Below are 18,531 nucleotides of genomic sequence, written 5' to 3' on the forward strand. Positions count from 1 at the left end.
TGGGCTGGAGAATCTCGTGCACAGAGCAGCCTGGCAGGCTGAGTCAGATGTGACTGAAGCGACTTAGCTCAACACAGATCAAAGTCCAGCATGCTCACTGTGAATTCCTTGTCTTTTCCATCTGAGCCCCCAGGGAAGCCCCTAAGAAACTGTTGCTGCTACTGCTAAGTCACTTCAGTCGTGTCCGACTCTGTGCGACCCCATAGACGGCAGCCCACCAGGCTCCCCCGTCCCTGGGTTTCTCCAGGCAAGAACGCTGGAGTGGGTTGCCATTTCCTTCTCCAATGCGTGAAAGTGAAAAGTGAAAGTGAAGTCGCTGAGTCGTGTCCGACTCTTAGCGACCCCACGGACTGCAGCCTACCAGGCTCCTCCGTCCACGGGATTTTCCAGGCTAGAGTACTGGAGTGGGGTGCCATTGGATAATCAGGAAGCTGGCTTCTGCTGTGTTAGGAGGAAGCAAGTAAGCTTATGAAAAAGGAGTAGCGTGCCTCATCTGTCCTTCTGAGATTTGCTGTGCTGTTGCCTTACTATTGCTTTTTGTGTTGGTGTCTGAATCAGTAAACATGTTCATGGATCCTCTGGCTCGTTTTGCTGTACTCCTGTGTTTACTGATTTCAGTACTTATGTTTTCTCTTGTTTGTGGATTAAATTTTGATCTGAACTTTAAAATTCCTAGTCTGACTTTGGTCATTGTCTGCATCTTCAGCAAGGGTTACTTTTTTATGGTTTCTCTAATCCCTGGCTAGAACATATACATTTCTCTGCTGTCCTACTTTTACAATTGGCTTGATTTGTCAAGACTTCCAAGGAAATTGTGAATTGTGACATTTTTCTGGTCTCTACGAGTTGCTCGCACTCTCTATGCAACTTTTCAGATATTTTCCATGTCTATCAAATCTCTGATCCTGTTATATGCCTGATCAGAGTCAACAAATGGATGTCTCCTACATTACAGAAAAAATGAAAATCAACAGATGGCACATGCCTCATTTTTTGTGATTACATGTCTAAATTCACCACATCTGTACTCATTCTCTTTCCTTCCTTTCATAAAGGGTCTGTTCCTTGTCCTGTCTATTTCTTGTCCCTATTTTATATCCCATCGTTTCTTACTTTCCCTGAAATTTTGCATTGTTTTGTGTATTATGTTTACCTTTTCTTCTCAACTGTGTCCTGTGCTCACTTTTTAAATATTTGTAAGTCCCAACTCCTAAAAACAGTCTCACCTCTCTGCCCACCCTAGATAACCCTTGTTTAACCTCAGTATTCTGTCTCAGTTACTGTCTTTGCCTTCTGTTTTCTTAGTCAGACTTGTTCTAAGAGTGCTACTGTGCACTCGTTTCCTCGACTCTCACTTAGGACTTAACGCACGAACACCTGGTTTCTGCCCCAGCATTACTGAAGTAGGTGTCCGTAAGCGACTTTCTTGTTCAGCTGCTCAGTCGTGTCCAACTCTTTGCGACCCCATGGACTGCAGCATGCCAGGCCTCCCTGTCCATCACCAACTCCCAGAGCTTGCTCAAACTCATGTCCTTTAGGTCGGTGATGCCATCCAAGCATCTCATCCTCTGTCGTCCCCTTCTCCTGCCTTCAATCCTTCCCAGCATCAGGGTCTTTTCCAATGTGTTGGTTCTTCGCATCAGGTGGCCAAAGTATTAGAGCTTCGGCTTCAGCATCAGTCCTTCCAATGAATATTCAGAGTTGATCTCCTTTAGGATTGACTGGTTTGATCTCCTTGATCTTCCTTCTCCATCAGGAGGCTCTTGAGTTCCTCTTTGCTTTCTGCCATAAGGATGTTGTCATCTGCACATTGGAGGTTATTGATATTTCTCCTGGCAGTCTTGATTCTGGCTTGTGCTTCATCCAGACCAGCATTTCGCATGATACACACTGCATATAAATTAATAAAGCAGGGCGATAATACACAGCCTTGACATACTCCTTTCCCAGTTTTGAACCAGTCCATTGTTCTATGTATGGTTCCGTTTCTTCTTGACCTATATACAGATTTTTCTGGAGGCAGGTAAGGTGGTCTGGAATTCCCTTTTCTCTAAGAATTTTCCACAGTTTGTTGTGATCTGCACAGTCAGAGTCTTAAGTGTAGCCAATGATGGAGAAGTAGATGTTTTTCTGGAACTCTCTACCTTTTTCTATGATCCAACAGATGTTGGGAGTTTGATCTCTGGTTCTTCTGACTTTTCTAAATCATCTTGTACATTTGGAAGTTCTTGGTTCACATACTATAGAAGCCTCGCTTGAAGGAATTTGAGCATTACTTTGCTAGCATGTGAAATGAGTGCAATAGCGCAGTAGTTTGAGCATTCTTTGGCATTGCCTTTCTTTGGGATTGAAATGAAAACTGACCTTTTCCAGTCCTGTGGCCACTGCTGAGTTCTCCAAATTTGCCAGCGTATTGAGTGTAACACTTTAACAGCATCATCTTTTAGGATTTTAAGTAATTTAACTGGAATTCTATCACCTCCACTGGCTTTGTTCGTAGTAATGCTTCCTAAGGCCCACTTGACTTCACACTCCAAGATGTCTGGCTCTAGGTGAATGAAGAGTTCCAGAGAATAGCAAGGAGAGATAAGAAAGCCCTCCTCAGTGATCAGTGCAAAGAAATAGAGGAAAACAATAGAATGGGAAAGACTAGAGATCTCTTCAAGAAAGTTAGAGCTACCAAGGGAACATTCCATGCAAAGATAGGGACAATGAAGGACAGATACGCAGAAGATATTAATAAGAGGTGACAAGAATACACAGAAGAACTATACAAAAAAGATCAATGACCTTTCAGCTAAATTCAGTTCAGTCGCTCAGTTGTGTCCTACTTTTTGCAACCTCAAGGACTGCAGCATGCCAGGCCTCCATGTCCATCACCAACTCCCAGAGCTTGCTCAAACTTATGCCCACTAAGTTGGTGGTGCCATCCAACCATCTCATCTGTCATCCCCTTTTCCTCCCGCCTTCAGTCTTTCCCAGCATTAGGGTCTTTTCCAGTGTCAGTTCTTTGCATTAGGTAGCCAAAGTATTAAGAGTTTCAGCTTCAGCATCAGTCCTTCTAATGAATATTCAGGACTGATTTCCTTTAGGATTGACTGGTTTGGTCTCCTTGCTGTCCAAGAGACTCTCAAGAATCTTTTCTAGCACCATGGTTCAAAAGCATCAATCCTTCCAAACTCAGCCATCCTTATGGTCCAGCTCTCACATCCATACATGACTATTGGAAAAACCATAACTTTGACTAGGTGGACCTTTGTTGGCAAAGTAATGCTGTCTAGGTTGGTCATAGCTTTTCTTCCAAGGAGTAAGCATCTTTTAATTTCATGACTGCAGACATCATCTCCAGTGATTTTGGAGCCCAAGAAAATAAAGTCTGTCACTGTTTCCATTGTTTCCCCATCTATTTGACATGAAGTGATGGGACCAGATGCCATGATCTTTGTTTTTTGAATATTGTTTTTTAAGCCAGCTTTTTCACTCTCCTCTTTCAGAGGAAAGCATAGTTCCTCTATGCTTTTGGCCATAAGCATGGTGTCATCTGCATATCTAAGGTTATTGATATTTCTCCCAGCGGTCTTGAATCCAGATTGTGCTTCATCCAGCCCAGCATTTCTCATGATGTACTCTGCATATAAGTTAAATAAGCAAGGTGACTATATTACAGCCTTTCCAGTATACAATGTAAAGGCCGAAAATACTCAATGACAATATTTACATCGCTAAATTTTGCAACTGTCTTACTCGACCTCCTCAAAGTATCTTTGTTGACTTCTTTTCCCTTGGCCTTTGTGAACCAAGATACCAGATCTTACTTCTCCCTTTCTGGCCCCTCCTTCTTTATAAACTCATTCTACCCCCTTGGCCAGTTTATTTTGGAGTTACCCACGGCATGGCCCCAGGCTATGCCACTCTCCTTCCTGCACTCTGCCCCGGGTGGTCCCCTGAAGATGACGCGTGCTTAGTACTCGAGCTCAGGTTTCCTCTTGGAACGCTATGCCCACATAATCAGTTGCTTACTTGACATGCCTTCTTGGATGTCTTAGTAGCACCCTACATTTCTCATGTCTAAGACTGAATTAAAAATCCCCTAAGTACAATCCAGCCCAGCCCAACCTAGTTCACTTTTAGTATTTTATTTATTTATTTTTCAATTTCAGTGAATGGCAACACCATTATTCTAGTATGGAACTCAGGTTAGTAGGAGCCTACCTCTCCCACTTAAAGTGAAAGTGAAGCCGCTCAGTCGTGTCCGACTGTTTGCAGTGCCATGGACTGTAGCCCACCAGGCCCCTCTGCCCATGGGATTTTCCAGGCGAGAGCACTGGAGTGGGCTGCCATTTCCTCCTCCACTCCCACTTACTACTATGGCTCTTATTACAGCTTGTTATTAAATGTCATATTGAAATTGTTGAGCCTTTTAAAGGTGAGAACAGGAAAATATGAGTTACTCTGGATATTCCTTTAATAAATCTGAAAATTTTCAGTATTGAATCAGGATTAGATTTTCTTTGGATTATGAAAATAAATTTTATCAACCATTGCACATATAAAATTAAAAATATAATTATCTTTTGTTTTTCTTTATTTGCAACTGAATCTCTGCACATGTCTACCAATGATTAAGTAGTTCTACTTTTTACAGTTTTGTAAACGTACACATTGTAAGTGACTTTTGTTTTAAAATTTGTTAAATATAAAGAAATACAGTAGGACCCTCTCACCAGCATGTCTGGTTATATATTGTTGGAGGAGACAATCTTTAAGGGTTATCTTAACTTAGAATTTGTGAGATTCTTTATTTTTTTGGTATGTTTTCTGGGCTCATATCTTCAGTTCTCTCTTCATCTGCATAATCAGTTTGATCTACATTTCTCCACCTGTTTACATTTATCAGGAGATAAGAATGGAATGCAAGGAGAGGAGGCTTAAAGGTGATGGATATATGGGAAACAACACCTCTTGAGTTCTTACTCTATTCCACATATTATGCTGGATATTTTGTATATATTAGTTCACTTTAATGCTATCTTCACTATGTTCTCCATGTAATTATGTGGATTTTACCTTTAAGACTTAGAGAATTTCGATAACTTAAAATCACACACCTAGGAAGGGATAGAAAACGCATGAGTTCCTGACTCCAAAGTTTCTGTCTGATCACAGCAATTGCTTGATTTCTTGATTTTAGTAGGGTTCTTAGGAGAGTAAGTTAGAAAGGATAAATACGTCTGGAAGTTCAACAAATGAGTCCGGTTTAACCCAAGTTCTGTTTGCACTCTGTTATCATGGAGTTTTTGTTGTTAACTTCAGAACATGATCTTGAAAATGTTGAAAATGTTAAGTATATTTATATAACTAAGTAGTCATTGTGAAATCTCATTAATTTAGACATTGGTAGGGTTGAAGTTTGTCTTTGAACTATATGTTAAAATAATTTGCAGATCGAACAGTCTGAAATGAATTCTAGGGTAAATGTTTGCATTTCATCTTCTGAATATTTCTTAAACATTTCTATTTCTATATATGTCTGTTGCTGTTTAGTCACTAAGTCATGTCCGACTCTTTTGTGACTCCCATGGACTATACCTGCCAGGTTCCTCTATCCATGGAAATTTCCAGGAAAGAATACTGCAGTGGATTGCCATTTCCTTCTCCAGGGGATCTTTTAGACCCAAGGCTCAAACCTACTTCTCCTGCATTGCAGACGGATTCTTTACCACTGAGCCACTGGGAAGCCCTGTATATATGTCTACAGATACTTATTTAAATGTATGATTAAAAGCAATTTTCATCTAATTTCAAAGATTTATTTTTACTCCAGAACTTTTTTAGCTTCAAATATCATGTTAATTAAAAGTAATAAAACAATGAAACAAAACTACATTTCCCCCAATACTAAAAATATCCTGTGTAATATATTTGCCTTCTTAAGTTATCTCCAAATTAATGAAATTATGTGAATTTTTACTTATTAGAAATAGCACTCATGTTCTTATGAAAGAATAATGTATGAGAGACTAATGTTAAAACCTTTGAATTTAGATTTGGCATAAATTTTTCCAAAACATAATAACAGTGAAAAAATAAACTACTTGCAAAATCATTTGATAACTTTGATTCTTATAATTGAATTATATAAAGTGAAAAATGAACTTAAAGAATGGTTTTTATGTGACATTAAATTCACACTAAGAAACACAGATTTTTGGCTTATGTAAATAATGCAGGTCTTAGTTGAAATATAGCTATTGCAAATTTTTATTTAAAGAAGTAAGATGAAAGAAATAAAACCAACTTTTTGAAATGGTATAATTTAATACAACACAAAGTGTAACTCTATTATACATAGCTTTATTTATTACTTCCAAAACATATTTATTCAAGTGGAAGTAATATCCATTTTTTCCTGATTTATGATCCTTGACTACTGTATTAGAAAATAGTTTATGGGAAAATACACCAAGCATATGTCATTTATGACTCATTGGCATAAAGAACTGGTAATGTTGCTACTTGTTTTAATGCTTGATTTGACTCCAGAAAGTGAATGATAATTCAGTTTTGTATTGTTATGTACCATTATCACCTGGTACTTAGAAATACTTTACACATTATAAAATCATAACTTTCAGAGCCACGTGGAACCTAGAGAGATCATTTGATCGTCTAATCTTGAAAATTATGTGATATCTGAGGGCCAGAAATTTTCAGAGACTTGCAAAGATTCACATCTAGCTTATAGTGAAGGTAATGCTTGAACCATCTGGAGTGTTGTTCTGGTTTGCAAATTCAGGTATCTGTTTTTTATTTTTGTCTCAGAATGTTTCTGTTGTATCTACTAGGTGCTATGAATGCAGTGAAACGTAAGACATATGGGCACATGGCTCATGAAGCTTATGCTTCTGTAGAGTGGACCAATAAAATGAGAAATTAACCATTTTGATAGTTACTATGAAACAAGGAGCTCAGGTGGAAGAATAACAGAGGAGCACTGACTTAACATAGGTGATCAGGGGTCTTCTAGGAAATGGTGTTTTTGCTGAGACCTGAGGGTAGAAGGGCTTCCCTGGTGGCTCAGATGGTAAAGAATCTGCCCGCAGTGTGGGAGACCTGGGTTTGATTTCTGGCTCAGGAAGATTCCCTGGAGAAGGAAATGGCTACCCACTCCAGTGTTCTTGCCTGGAGAATCCCATGGACAGAGGGGCTTTGTGGGCTGCAGTCCGTGGGATCGCAAAGAGTTGGACCTGACTGAGCATCTCACGCTTTCACTTTAAGGACAGAAGCTGTCCTCCAAGTGAAGAGTGCGTGGAAAGAGTAGTCAGAAATGGGAGTAAACAGCACATGCAGAAGTCCTGATCCTCTCCACGCTTCAGGTTTATTTATAGCTTCCTGTGCATCTTGTTTTATACAGTCATGCATTTATTATAATTAACTTACTGAAATATGTATAGCTTTTTTGCTGAATGGTGTTGGAAGCATATAAAATAATTAGTGATTACAGCAATTTTTTAAAAGGTAATTATTAAACAATAATAAGATGATAATGTATTTGAAATGGTCATTATACATAAAGCTCAGTGAACTTAATTGGATGAAGGTAATATTGCTCCTTAATTTTCTGATCAGATGTATTAACTAAAACAAGTTTGGACTAGAGCAATATAATATGGCTTATATCTCTCCCAAATCTCATTTTTCTTAAAAACAACTAAATTAAAAGCCAGGATATTTATCTGTTTACTTACTTATTTATTGAATTAAATTTTAATTTTATATTGGAATATACTTGATTTATAATGTATTAGTGTCAGGGGTATAGTAAAGTGATTCATTTATCTGTATATATATATCCATTCTGTTTCAAATTATTTTCTTATGTTGGTTAATACAGGATATTGAGTAGACTTCCCTGTGCTATACAGTAGGTCCTTGTTGATTATGTACTTTATTTATAGTCCAGTTCAGTTCAGTTCAGTTGCTCATTCGTGTCCGACTCTTTGCGACCTCATGAGTTGCAGCACGCCAGGCCTCCCTGTCCATCACCACCTCTCGGAGTTTACCCAAACCCATGTCCAATGAGTCAGTGATGCCATCCAGCCATCTCATCCTCTGTCGTCCCCTTCTCCTCCTGCCCCCAATCCCTCCCAGCATCAGGGTCTTTTCCAATGAGTCAACTCTTCGCATGAGGTGGACAGAGTATTGGTGTTTCAGCTTCAGCATCAGTCCTTCCAATGAACACCCAGTTGGATCTCCTTGCAGTCCAAGGGACTATCAAGAGTCTTCTCCAACACCACAGCTCAAAAGCATCAATTCTTCTGCGCTCAGCTTTCTTCACCATCCAACTCTCACATCCATACATGACTACTGGAAAAACCATAGCCTTGACTAGACGGACCTTTATTGGCAAAGAAATGTCTCTGCTTTTTAACATGCTGTCTAGGTTGGTCATAACTTTCCTTCCAAGGAGTAAGCATCTTTTAATTTCATGGCTGCAGTCACCATCTGTAGTGATTTTGGAGTCCCCCAAAATAAAGTCAGCCACTGTTTCCCAGTCTACTTCCCATTTTTTATAGTAGTGTGTATATATATGAATCCCAAACTCCTAACTTATCCCTCTCTGCCACCTTTCTTCTTTGGTGATCATAAGTTTGTTTTCTACATCTGTGAATCTTTTTCTGTTTTATAAATAAGTTCATTTCTATCATTTCTCTTTTAGAGTCTATATGTAAGTGATATCATATGATATTTGTCTATATTCTGATTTATTTCACTTAGTATAATAATCACTAGGTCCAACCAGGTTGCTGCAAATGGCAGTATTTCATTCTTTTTTATGGCTGCATAGTGTTCCATTTATGTATTTCCTATTCTTGGTGTTAGGATAGTGTCTCAAAATGTCCAAGTGATTGCTTATATGGCACAATAGATGTTTAGAACTCCTGAATAAGTATTATAAAAGGCCTGTTTGTAGAAGAGATTATATAAGAACCCAAGGTAGATGAGATAATAAAAACCTCACATTCCAACAGGAAGCAGCAATAGTAGTGAAACTTTTTTTTCTCTTTTTGCTTGCATCGTGTGGCTTGTGACATGTCAGTTCTCCAACCAGGGATTGAACCTAGGCCGTGGCAGTGAAAGTGCTGACTCCTAACCACTAGACTCGCAGGGAACTCGCAGTGATACATACTTTTAAATTAATTTTTAATGGAGATAATTACCGTTGGAGAAGGAAATGACAACCTACTCCAGTATTCTTGCCTGGAGAATCCCATGGACACAGAAGCCTGGTGGGCTACAGTCCATAGGTTTGCAGAAAGTTGGATATGACTGAGTGACTATCACTCACTCATATCATTGGAAGAATTAATGCAGAAAGATCCCATAAACCCTATGCCAATGCAGGAGACATAAGAGACATAGCTTTGATCCATGGATCGGGAAGATCCCCTGGAGGAGCCAGCCACTCCAGTATTCTTGCCTGGAGAACCCCATGGCCAGAAGAGTCTGACAGGCTACAGTCCCTAGGGTCATAAAGAGTCAGACACGACTGAAGCGTCTTGCATGCATGCACATACCATTATACATTCCCACTAGCAATGTGTTAGTGATAATCTCTCCTCATCTTCACCAGCATTTGATATTGTCATTACTTTTTATCTGAGCCATTCTGTTAAATCTGTACTGATGTATCATGTTTCAAATTTAAGACTTTTTTAGAGGAGTTGAAATTTCGCAGCAAAACTGAGGGAAAGGTACAGAGATTTCTGACATCCCTCTGCTCCCTCAACACATAGTCTCCCGCATTATCAGCCTGCCTAGCAGAGCATCAGATTTGTTACAGTTGATGAATCTAGAATGACGCATTCTTGTCATTCTAAGTCTGTAGTCTACATTGAGTTTCACTCTTGGTGTTGTACATTCTATGGGTTTGAATCAATGTATGATGACGTATGCCCATCATTATGGCATCATATAGGGCATTTTTTACTAAGATATTCTGTGCTCCACACAGTCATTCATCCCCCATCCCCAACTGTTGGTAGCCGTGATCCTTTTACTGTCTCTGTGTAGTTTTGCGTTGTACAGAATGTCGCATAGTTGGAATCATGCACTATGTGGCCTTTCAGATTGACTTCTTTCACTTAATAATGTGCTTTTAAGGGTCCTCCATGTCTTCAGTGGTCCGGCAGCTTGTTTCTTTTGAGTCATGAAAAGTCCTGCCCTGGAGTTATCCTTTCTTCTGATGGCTGACATATTGGTTGCTTCCTAGTTTTGTCAATTATGAATAGCTGCTGTAAATATCCATGTGTGGGCTTTTGTGTGAGCGTGTTTTCAACTCCTTTGGGTAAATAGCAGGGAATAGGATTGCTGGATCACATGTACGTGATGCATGCAATACATATGATGATGCACGTACATGAAGTATGCCTAGTTTGCGGGAAGCTGCCAGTCTGTCCCCCAGAGTGGCTGTACCTGTGCATCCCAGTCAGTAATTCCAGCCCACATCTTCACCAGCATTTGACGTTGTCAGTGTTCTGGGGTTTGGCCTTTCTCCTAAATGTCTAATACTCTCTCATGGTTGTTTCAATTTGCATTTTCCTGATGGCATATAATGTGAAGCATTTTCTCATATGCTTATTTGTCATCTGTATATCTTCTTTGGTAAGGTATCTGTTAAGGTCTTTGCTCATTTTTTAAGAAGTTTGCTTGTTTTCTTATTATTGAAATTTAAGAGATCTTCGTATATATTGGATAAGAGTCCTTTATCAGATATGTCTTTTGTAAATCTCTTATCCTAGTCTGTGTCTTATCTTGTCATGTTTTTGATCAATTATTTAAATTGACGGGTAATTGATTTACAGTTGTATTAATTTCTCCTGTACAGCAAAGTGATTTAGTTATACACAAATATAGTTTTAAAAAATGTTCTTTTCCATGACGGTTTGTCACAGAGTGTTGAATGTAGTTCTCTATGTTATGCAGTAGGACCATGTTGCCTATGATCACTTCTATGGTTTTTAGGCATCTTATTTCACATTTAAGTCTTTAGGCCATTTTAAGTTTATTTTGTGTGTGGTGAGCGTTGTAGCCTCATCGATTTACGTGCACTGTCCAACTTTCCGAGCAGCATTTGCTGAAGAGCCCGTCTATTTCTGGAGTGTCTGTAATCTGTTACTAACTTGCCTTCCGCAGTGCACAGCACAGCTCTGTCGGGTACCAATGTACTAACTATGAGAGCATCAAGGTGAGTCTCACCAGTGCGGCCTGTTTCCTTGCGGCTTTAAGATGGGCAAATTAACTTGAAACTCCGATTAGGGGCAGCCTTGAAGGGTGAAAAATCACAGTAAGGCAGCGTGTGGCCTCTGTAGTTCTCTAAAGGAGGAATGAAGAGGTCTACTGTCTTTATAGTGGTGTATATTGGAAAGACTTGAGGACTTACACTTGTTTAGTCCTTGTCAGAGAAACTTTCCCTAGCTCTAAGCACGCAGTTCTCACAATAGGCACACAACTTGCTTCCAACTGTCACCTTGATTTGATTTATTCTTCTCTAGGCACAAATCTGATTTTAGCTATATTCCATTTGAGATTTGAAATAAATTAAGATTCTGCTTCAGTCATATTAATTCACTTTAGTCTCTACATTTCTGGACCAAAATGTCTGTACTTTGTGAGGTAGATAGTTTAGCTGTAAAATAAAATGAGTGCCATAGATCGTAATAATTTGAAAGCATTTTGAATTTGGTTTCTGCTTCCAAACACTTCCTTCAATTTTGTTAATGCTAGTGTTTAACAACTACTGTGATGACTCAAAATCTGTTTAGTTTCGTAATTCTTATAGTTCTGAAAGACTCTTACAAAGAGGACAATGAAGAGAGGAACGCAACCTGCATATATACAGGATATAGTTTCCTTCAGTCTTTATTTCTTAAAGTAGTTGAAATAGCTTGTATTAAACGTGTTCTCTTTTAGCATTGTACTTCTGCTAAGCCAAAAACAGGCCCTTGAAGAGCTGAAGCAGTCAGTCCAGCAGCTGAGATGCACCGAGGCGAAGTTTACAGCACAGAAAGAACTGCTGGAGCAAAAGGTGCAGGAAAACGATGGGAAAGAGCCGCCTCCAGTCGTCAATTATGAAGAAGACGCACGATCGGTTACGTCTATGGTAAGCAAAGAGGAAACGAATGAGAAACTTGAGAGAGTTGTATATAGGTAATAAGTGAGTGCAAAAATTAATTTGGGCTGCTATAACAAGTTGTTACTCTTGTTAATATGCAGGTCCTATTAAACTTGTGTGTAAATGCAAAATAAACTTGTCGGTCACCTCAGGTCACCTGGAGAGCGCTTTCAGAAACCACCTGTAGAGTCAGAGGAGAAAGCTCTTCTCTTAAGTCTGGAAACAAAGACTGCAATTGTTTTTATTCCTGGGATACAGCAGGAAGGTAGGGTGTTATTTTTAAGGTAGAAATAAGAAATAAGGAAAAGATATTTATTAATTTTTTCTTATTAAGAACAGTAGAAGTTTATCTGAGATTGATGACGTTTTTAGTTTTCACAATTTAAAACATTGATTTTCCTTAAAAAGATTTTTTCTTATATATATCTTTTAACTACAATAAACACATTTAAATCTAGCAACTAGCAATTCAACTTTATTTTATATACATTTAACATTCTTAACTGTTTAAGAATGCTTGGTGTAAGTATGTTTTCCCTCTTCCCCTTCCTTTCCTCCTCCTTTCATGTTATGTTGGTGGTTTCTATCGAGGGACAATTTTGACACCCATGAGTCATTTGGAAATATCTCCAGACATGTTCGATTTTCCCAGCTGGTGGATGCTCTCGGTATCTAGTTGATAGAGGCCAGTGATGCTGCTAAATATCACACAGTGCCCATCACAGCCCCTCTCTTCTTACTCCCAACAAAGAAATACTCAACCTCAAAGGTTAACAGTGCCAGGGTTGAAAAGCCTGAGCTGTGTCCTTGGTTTTTTCTGAGTAACTGGATGCAGTCCATAAGTAGAACTGTTATAGTTAATGATACTATGGATGACATTTGAATAATTTTTAGTTTATGTTATTCTAAGTAGTATAGTTTGTTAAATGAATTCACAGGAAATGTCTCCATAGGAAAAAAGATTTTATTTGAAATTTCCAATTCCAGATAAATCTGGATATGAATATGAAGTGTTTAAATTATCATGATTATTGCAATTTTTAAATTAATTGAGCCATAGTGATCTATGCAGTACATTGTGAATTATAATTCTTTACTCTCCTTTACTGTCCTACGAGATAATAAGGATCTTATTATATAGACCAAGGATCCTACTAGGTTAATTTTCTTATTTCATGATTTTTGGTAACTATCTGGTATATGCCTTTTTTTTTTTCAGAGAAACTTCTGAAGGTTATTGTTTTGCTTGGCTTTCAGACCTTAGTAAAGCTTTTATTCTCCGAGTATGGTTTATGATATTTCCTTGTCCCCATATGGCTGTGAAAGTGGTTACTCCTTAGCCTGACTTAGTGGTAGATTGTAACTAAAGGGTAGCATATCCCCATTTTATAACTACAACTAAAATCTAGAGTTTGCAATTTAAAATATAACAGTTCATTAAGTGTTTCATTAAGAACTCATAATCCGTTAGCGTTTTATCTTTGATAATCATTGAAGAAAAGGTTTTTCAGTAAATGAATAAACAGTGTTTTAAAGAGTACAGTTTGTGATCCCAAGGGGCACTAGTGGTAAAAACCCTCCTGCCGGTGCAGGAGAAACAAGAGATGTGGTTTGATGCCTGGATTGGGAAGATCCCCTAGAGGAGGGCGTGGAAACCCACTCCAGTGTTCTTGCCTGGAGAAGACCTTGGACAGAGGAGCCTGGCCAGCAATGGTCCATAGCGTCGCCAAGAGCTGAACTGAGACCCAGCATAGTGCAGTTTAGGAGACTAAACTGCTTCCTGGTGCTTTCAGACCTTCTCTTGTACCCAGTTATTAAATGCCAATAATATCTTATGAACTTATAGAAAGTGATATCAGGTGTTTCATTTTACCCAATTTATTTTAAATAGCTGAAATGCTGTTTGTTTCTGTACTACTTATTTATTCATCGAAGCAATGCCTTTAGTAAGTCTTTAAGCAATTTACAAAGAAATGCTGTCTGTAGTTTAAAGTAATAAAGTAACATTTTATAAATCAAACAGGACACTCCACCAATTGATGCCAATTAATGAGGTTCTACAGTATGTTTTATAAAACAAGTAAAAACTATTTTCAGTTCGTAGTTCTTACAACTAAATAATACCCCCACATATATCAGTGAAATTTTTGCATAATTCAGCCTTTCAGTAATAATTAGAATATAACTTTCCATTTTATTCAAAAAGTCAAAATATTAAAACTATAAATGGTTTTTCCCAAATGTCTGTTTAAACATTATGAATAATTTTACCAAGATGCTTGAAAGTCAGGTAAGCAGGCCCATTGGTTTTTCCTCTTTATAAATGATATCTTTGTATTTCAATAAGGGAAATTTAGTTGAGTATTGGAAGAAGTTCCACAAGGAAAATTTAGTTGAGTATTGGAAGAGTTGGAAGAACTGAAAATGAAGCCGTAGCATAGTGAGAAATAGGAAAGCTTGGCCTAAGTGTTCTCTAAGAGTAAGTATTGACTGTTCTGTGCTGTACTTGGTCGCTCAGTCATGTCCGACTATCTGCGACCCCGGGGACCGCGGCCCGCCAGGCTCCTCTGTCCTTGGGATTCTCCGGGCAAGAACACTGGAGAGGGTTGCCAGGCCCTCTTCCAGGGGATCTGCCCAACCCATGGATTGAACTCGATTCTCCTTCATTGCAGGCAGATTCTTTACCATTTGAGTCACCAGGGAATCCGATCCTCTAATGTTGTCTTTTTCACCTAAGTCTAATTTTGGCCAAAATACTAAGGAGAAAATGATAAATGTCAAGTGTTGAACAGTAAGGGCTTCCTTGGTAGCTCAGACAGTCGAGACTCTGCCTGCAAAGCAGGAGACGTGAGTTTGATGCCTGGAAAAAGAAATAGCTACCCTCTACAGTATTCTTGCCTAGAGCATTTCATGGCCAGAGGAGACTCGCAGGCTACAGTCCACGGAGTCACGAAGAGTCTGACATGACTGAGCAGCTAACACACAGAGACATCACACAGTTGTTCTCTATTACTCGTGGACACGTGTGTTTCATTTATACACTTAAAGTGGTGTTTATTGATCACCTGCTGTGTGTCAAAGGTATTTTCAGATGCTTGTAATAGTGAATAAAACTAATGAAGACTCTTTCTTAGGAGTTACATTCTATGCTGAGCGGCGCTTAATAAATAAACTATGTATTATATTGGAAGATGCTAAATGCCAGGGCATAAAAACAAAGCAGGATATATGCTGCTTTAATAACTGCAAAAGAGTGAATGTTATTAACTAAATAGAATATATTCCTACTACATAAAATAAAAATAGTAGATAAAATAAAATATCTCATGCTTAGCATGCAAAGGCATCCACTGATCAATTTTTACACAAGAAAGTGACATTTGACCGAAACCTTGAACTGGGAAGCTAGTAAACTAAACTGCTTAATTTCTGGGGAAAGAACATTCTAGTCAGAGGATGTGTTTATTTCAAAGGCACAGGTAGGGACATATCTGGACTGTCTGGGGTGCAGTGAGGAGCTCTGAGCGGGGGGAGCTGAGATGATAGGGAATGAGAGTGAGAAGCGGTGAGAGCAGGTCTCAGGTCCTGGGAACATAATGAAGGGTCACGCATTTTCTCTGAATGAAAGGGGGAGCCACTGGATGAGGAGGTTATAACTGAAGACTGACACGCTCTGACTTGTGATTTCAGTGATCGCTGTGTTGATAATATATTTAAAGGCAATAAGGCTGGAAGAATAGGGTTTTTACCTATTCTTTTTTTTTATATATTTTTTTATTTTTATTTTTTTAATTCTTATTTTTTTTGATATTTTTACCTATCAACGCAGATGATAGAAGATGACAGTTAGAGTGAGGATGGTGTCACGGGAGACAGTGAGAAGTGATTCGTTCTGAGTATGTTTTGATGGGTGAAAGTGAAAGTGAAGTTACCCATTCATGTCCGACTCTTTGCCACCCCATGGACTTTATTATAGCCCACCAGGCTCCTCTGTGCATGGGATTTTCCAGACAAGAGTACTGGAGTGCGTTGCCGTTTCCTTCCCAAGGGGATCTTCCCAAACCAGGGATCGACCCTGCGTCTCCTGCATTGCAGGCAGACGCTTTTACCGCCTGAGCCACCCGGGAAGCCCATGAGATTTCCTGTGGATTAAGTGTTGGGTATGAGAGAAAGGAGTCAAGGACAATTTTAAGGTTTTGAGGAGGAGCTCAAAACCTTAGGCGGAATAGAATTTGCTTCAAGTGCGTGGAAAGACTACACACAGAGCGGCCTTGATGAGGAAGAGCGCGGGTTCCATTTGTCTTTCCGAAAAGAAAGAAAACTAAAAGACACCCAATCGGTGTAGAAATTTGGTAGTTCCAGAGTGTGTTTGGACTGGAGATACACATTTGAGAGTTGCAGGCATCAAATGGTGTTTAAAAGTATTTGACCACAGAAGGTCACCGAGTGAAAGAAGGTAGAGAAGAAAAGGGACGCAGGGGCTGCGCTCTGGGGCACTGCAGGCTGGATCTGGACAAGGAGGAGTCCGCAGGAAACTGAGGAGGAATGGCCAGTGAGGCGGCTCAAAGTCAGGAGAGTTTGGTGTCCTCCAAGTACGTTCCAAGGAGAAATGAGTTCTGTAGTTTGGGACCTGCCAGGGTGGGGCGCTTCCCGACTCGACTGCAGGACTTTACTAAACTTTCTGTGTCGAATGCACAAGAGGAGACCTGTAGCACAGAATGCTCTCTCTCTGGAAATGCTGGTCTCATCCTCTCTCAGTCCTTCCTCAGAGTGTCCTGAAGGGACCACTCGCCTCTTGGCAAAACTCTGTTAGCCTTTGCCCTGCTTCACTCTGTACTCCAAGGCCAAATTTGCCTGTTACTCCAGGTGTTTCTTGACTTCCTACTTTTGCATTCCAGTCCCCTATAATGAAAAGGACATCCTTTTTGGGTGTTAGTTCTAAAAGGTCTTGTAGGTCTTCATAGAACCGTTCAGCTTCTTCAGCATTACTGGTTGCGTCATAGTCCTGGATTACTGTGATATTGAATGGTTTGCCTTGGAAACGAACAGAGATCATTCTGTCATTTTTGAGATTGCACCCAAGTACTGCATTTCGGACTCTCTTGTTGATCATGATGGCTACTCCATTTCTTCTAAGGGATTCCTGCCCACAGTAGTAGATATAATGGTCATCTGAGTTAAATTCACCCATTCCAGTCCATTTTAGTTCGCTGATTCCTAGAATGTTGACATTCACTCTTGCCATCTCCTGTTTGACCACTTCCAATTTGCCTTGATTCATGGACCCAACATTCCAGGTTCCTATGCAATATTGCTCTTTACAGCATCGGACCTTGCTTCTATCACCAGTCACATCCACAACTGGGTGTTGTTTTCGCTTTGGCTCCATCCCTTTATTCTTTCTGGAGTTATTTCTTCACTGATCTCCAGTAGCATATTGGGCACCTACTGACCTGGGGAGTTCCTCTTTCAGTGTCCTATCATTTTGCCTTTTCATACTGTTCATGGGGTTCTCAAGGCAAGAATATTGAAGTGGTTTGCCATTCCCTTCTCCAGTGGACCACATTCTATATAGCAGCGAGTACATTAGGCCAAATATAATAATTTTTGTTCAATCTCGTTTATATGTCATATATATCTACAATTGATGGCACCATGGAATGAGTTCTTTTTAAATGTTTTTAGCTGTACTGTAAGATAATTGCCTTTACTTTGATGCTTCTGAAGTTGTACATTTTAAGCCTTGTTACTAGAGCAATGCACAATATAAATTTATCTTCTCTATGTATTTTATTGATTTCTGCTTAATTGAACAGCACTGTCAATAAAATCCTGTTTTGTTACATTTCAACCAACAAAATATCTTGTTTGTTGACTAAATATTGTCTGCCATTGTGCTTCAATGGTAATTCATTTTACCATAGTGTTCAATGTATTTTCAGGTTTATAGTTAGTCCCTAAATTGGCATGCTCTCAGTTGAGATGTCACATTGACATTATTGAAGCTTTACCTGTTTTCCTCATCAGGTACATTTTCTTTCATTAAACATATAAGGTAAATGTTAATTCCAAGCCTTACTATCACATGTGCTGAGAGAAGTGTCAGACTAAGGACAGGAGACCTGAGCTGAGCTTTGCCTCTGTTCTGGAACTCTTGTGAGGTTACTTAGCCGTTCTGAGGGTTTTTTTTTTTTTTTTCCATAAAAGGAGAAAATGTGTACCCAACTTGTCTGCCAGGATTTCTGTGACACTGAAATGAGATTATGCAAAGTACTTTGTTTTATGAAATACTGTTAAAACATGTTTCTATTTCATTTTTTTCTAATAATGTACCTTAGTTCGCATTAATTTGTTAG

At 39.1% G+C, this 18,531-nt stretch overlaps 1 protein-coding gene across 2 annotated transcripts in view; it reads left to right on the forward strand.

Annotated features, from left to right (window-relative positions):
• Positions 1-18,531, forward strand: part of FER (FER tyrosine kinase) — a 450,974-nt gene that overhangs the window by 130,116 nt on the left and 302,327 nt on the right. For both annotated transcript variants that reach the window (XM_065923334.1, XM_065923426.1), the window contains exon 9: positions 11,974-12,163. In XM_065923334.1, coding sequence (XP_065779406.1) covers positions 11,974-12,163 — 190 coding nt within the window. The remainder of the gene's footprint in view (positions 1-11,973; positions 12,164-18,531) is intronic.

The sequence above is a fragment of the Muntiacus reevesi genome, chromosome 1 (genome assembly GCF_963930625.1).
Source record: "Muntiacus reevesi chromosome 1, mMunRee1.1, whole genome shotgun sequence".
Classification (NCBI taxonomy): Eukaryota; Metazoa; Chordata; class Mammalia; order Artiodactyla; family Cervidae; genus Muntiacus; species Muntiacus reevesi.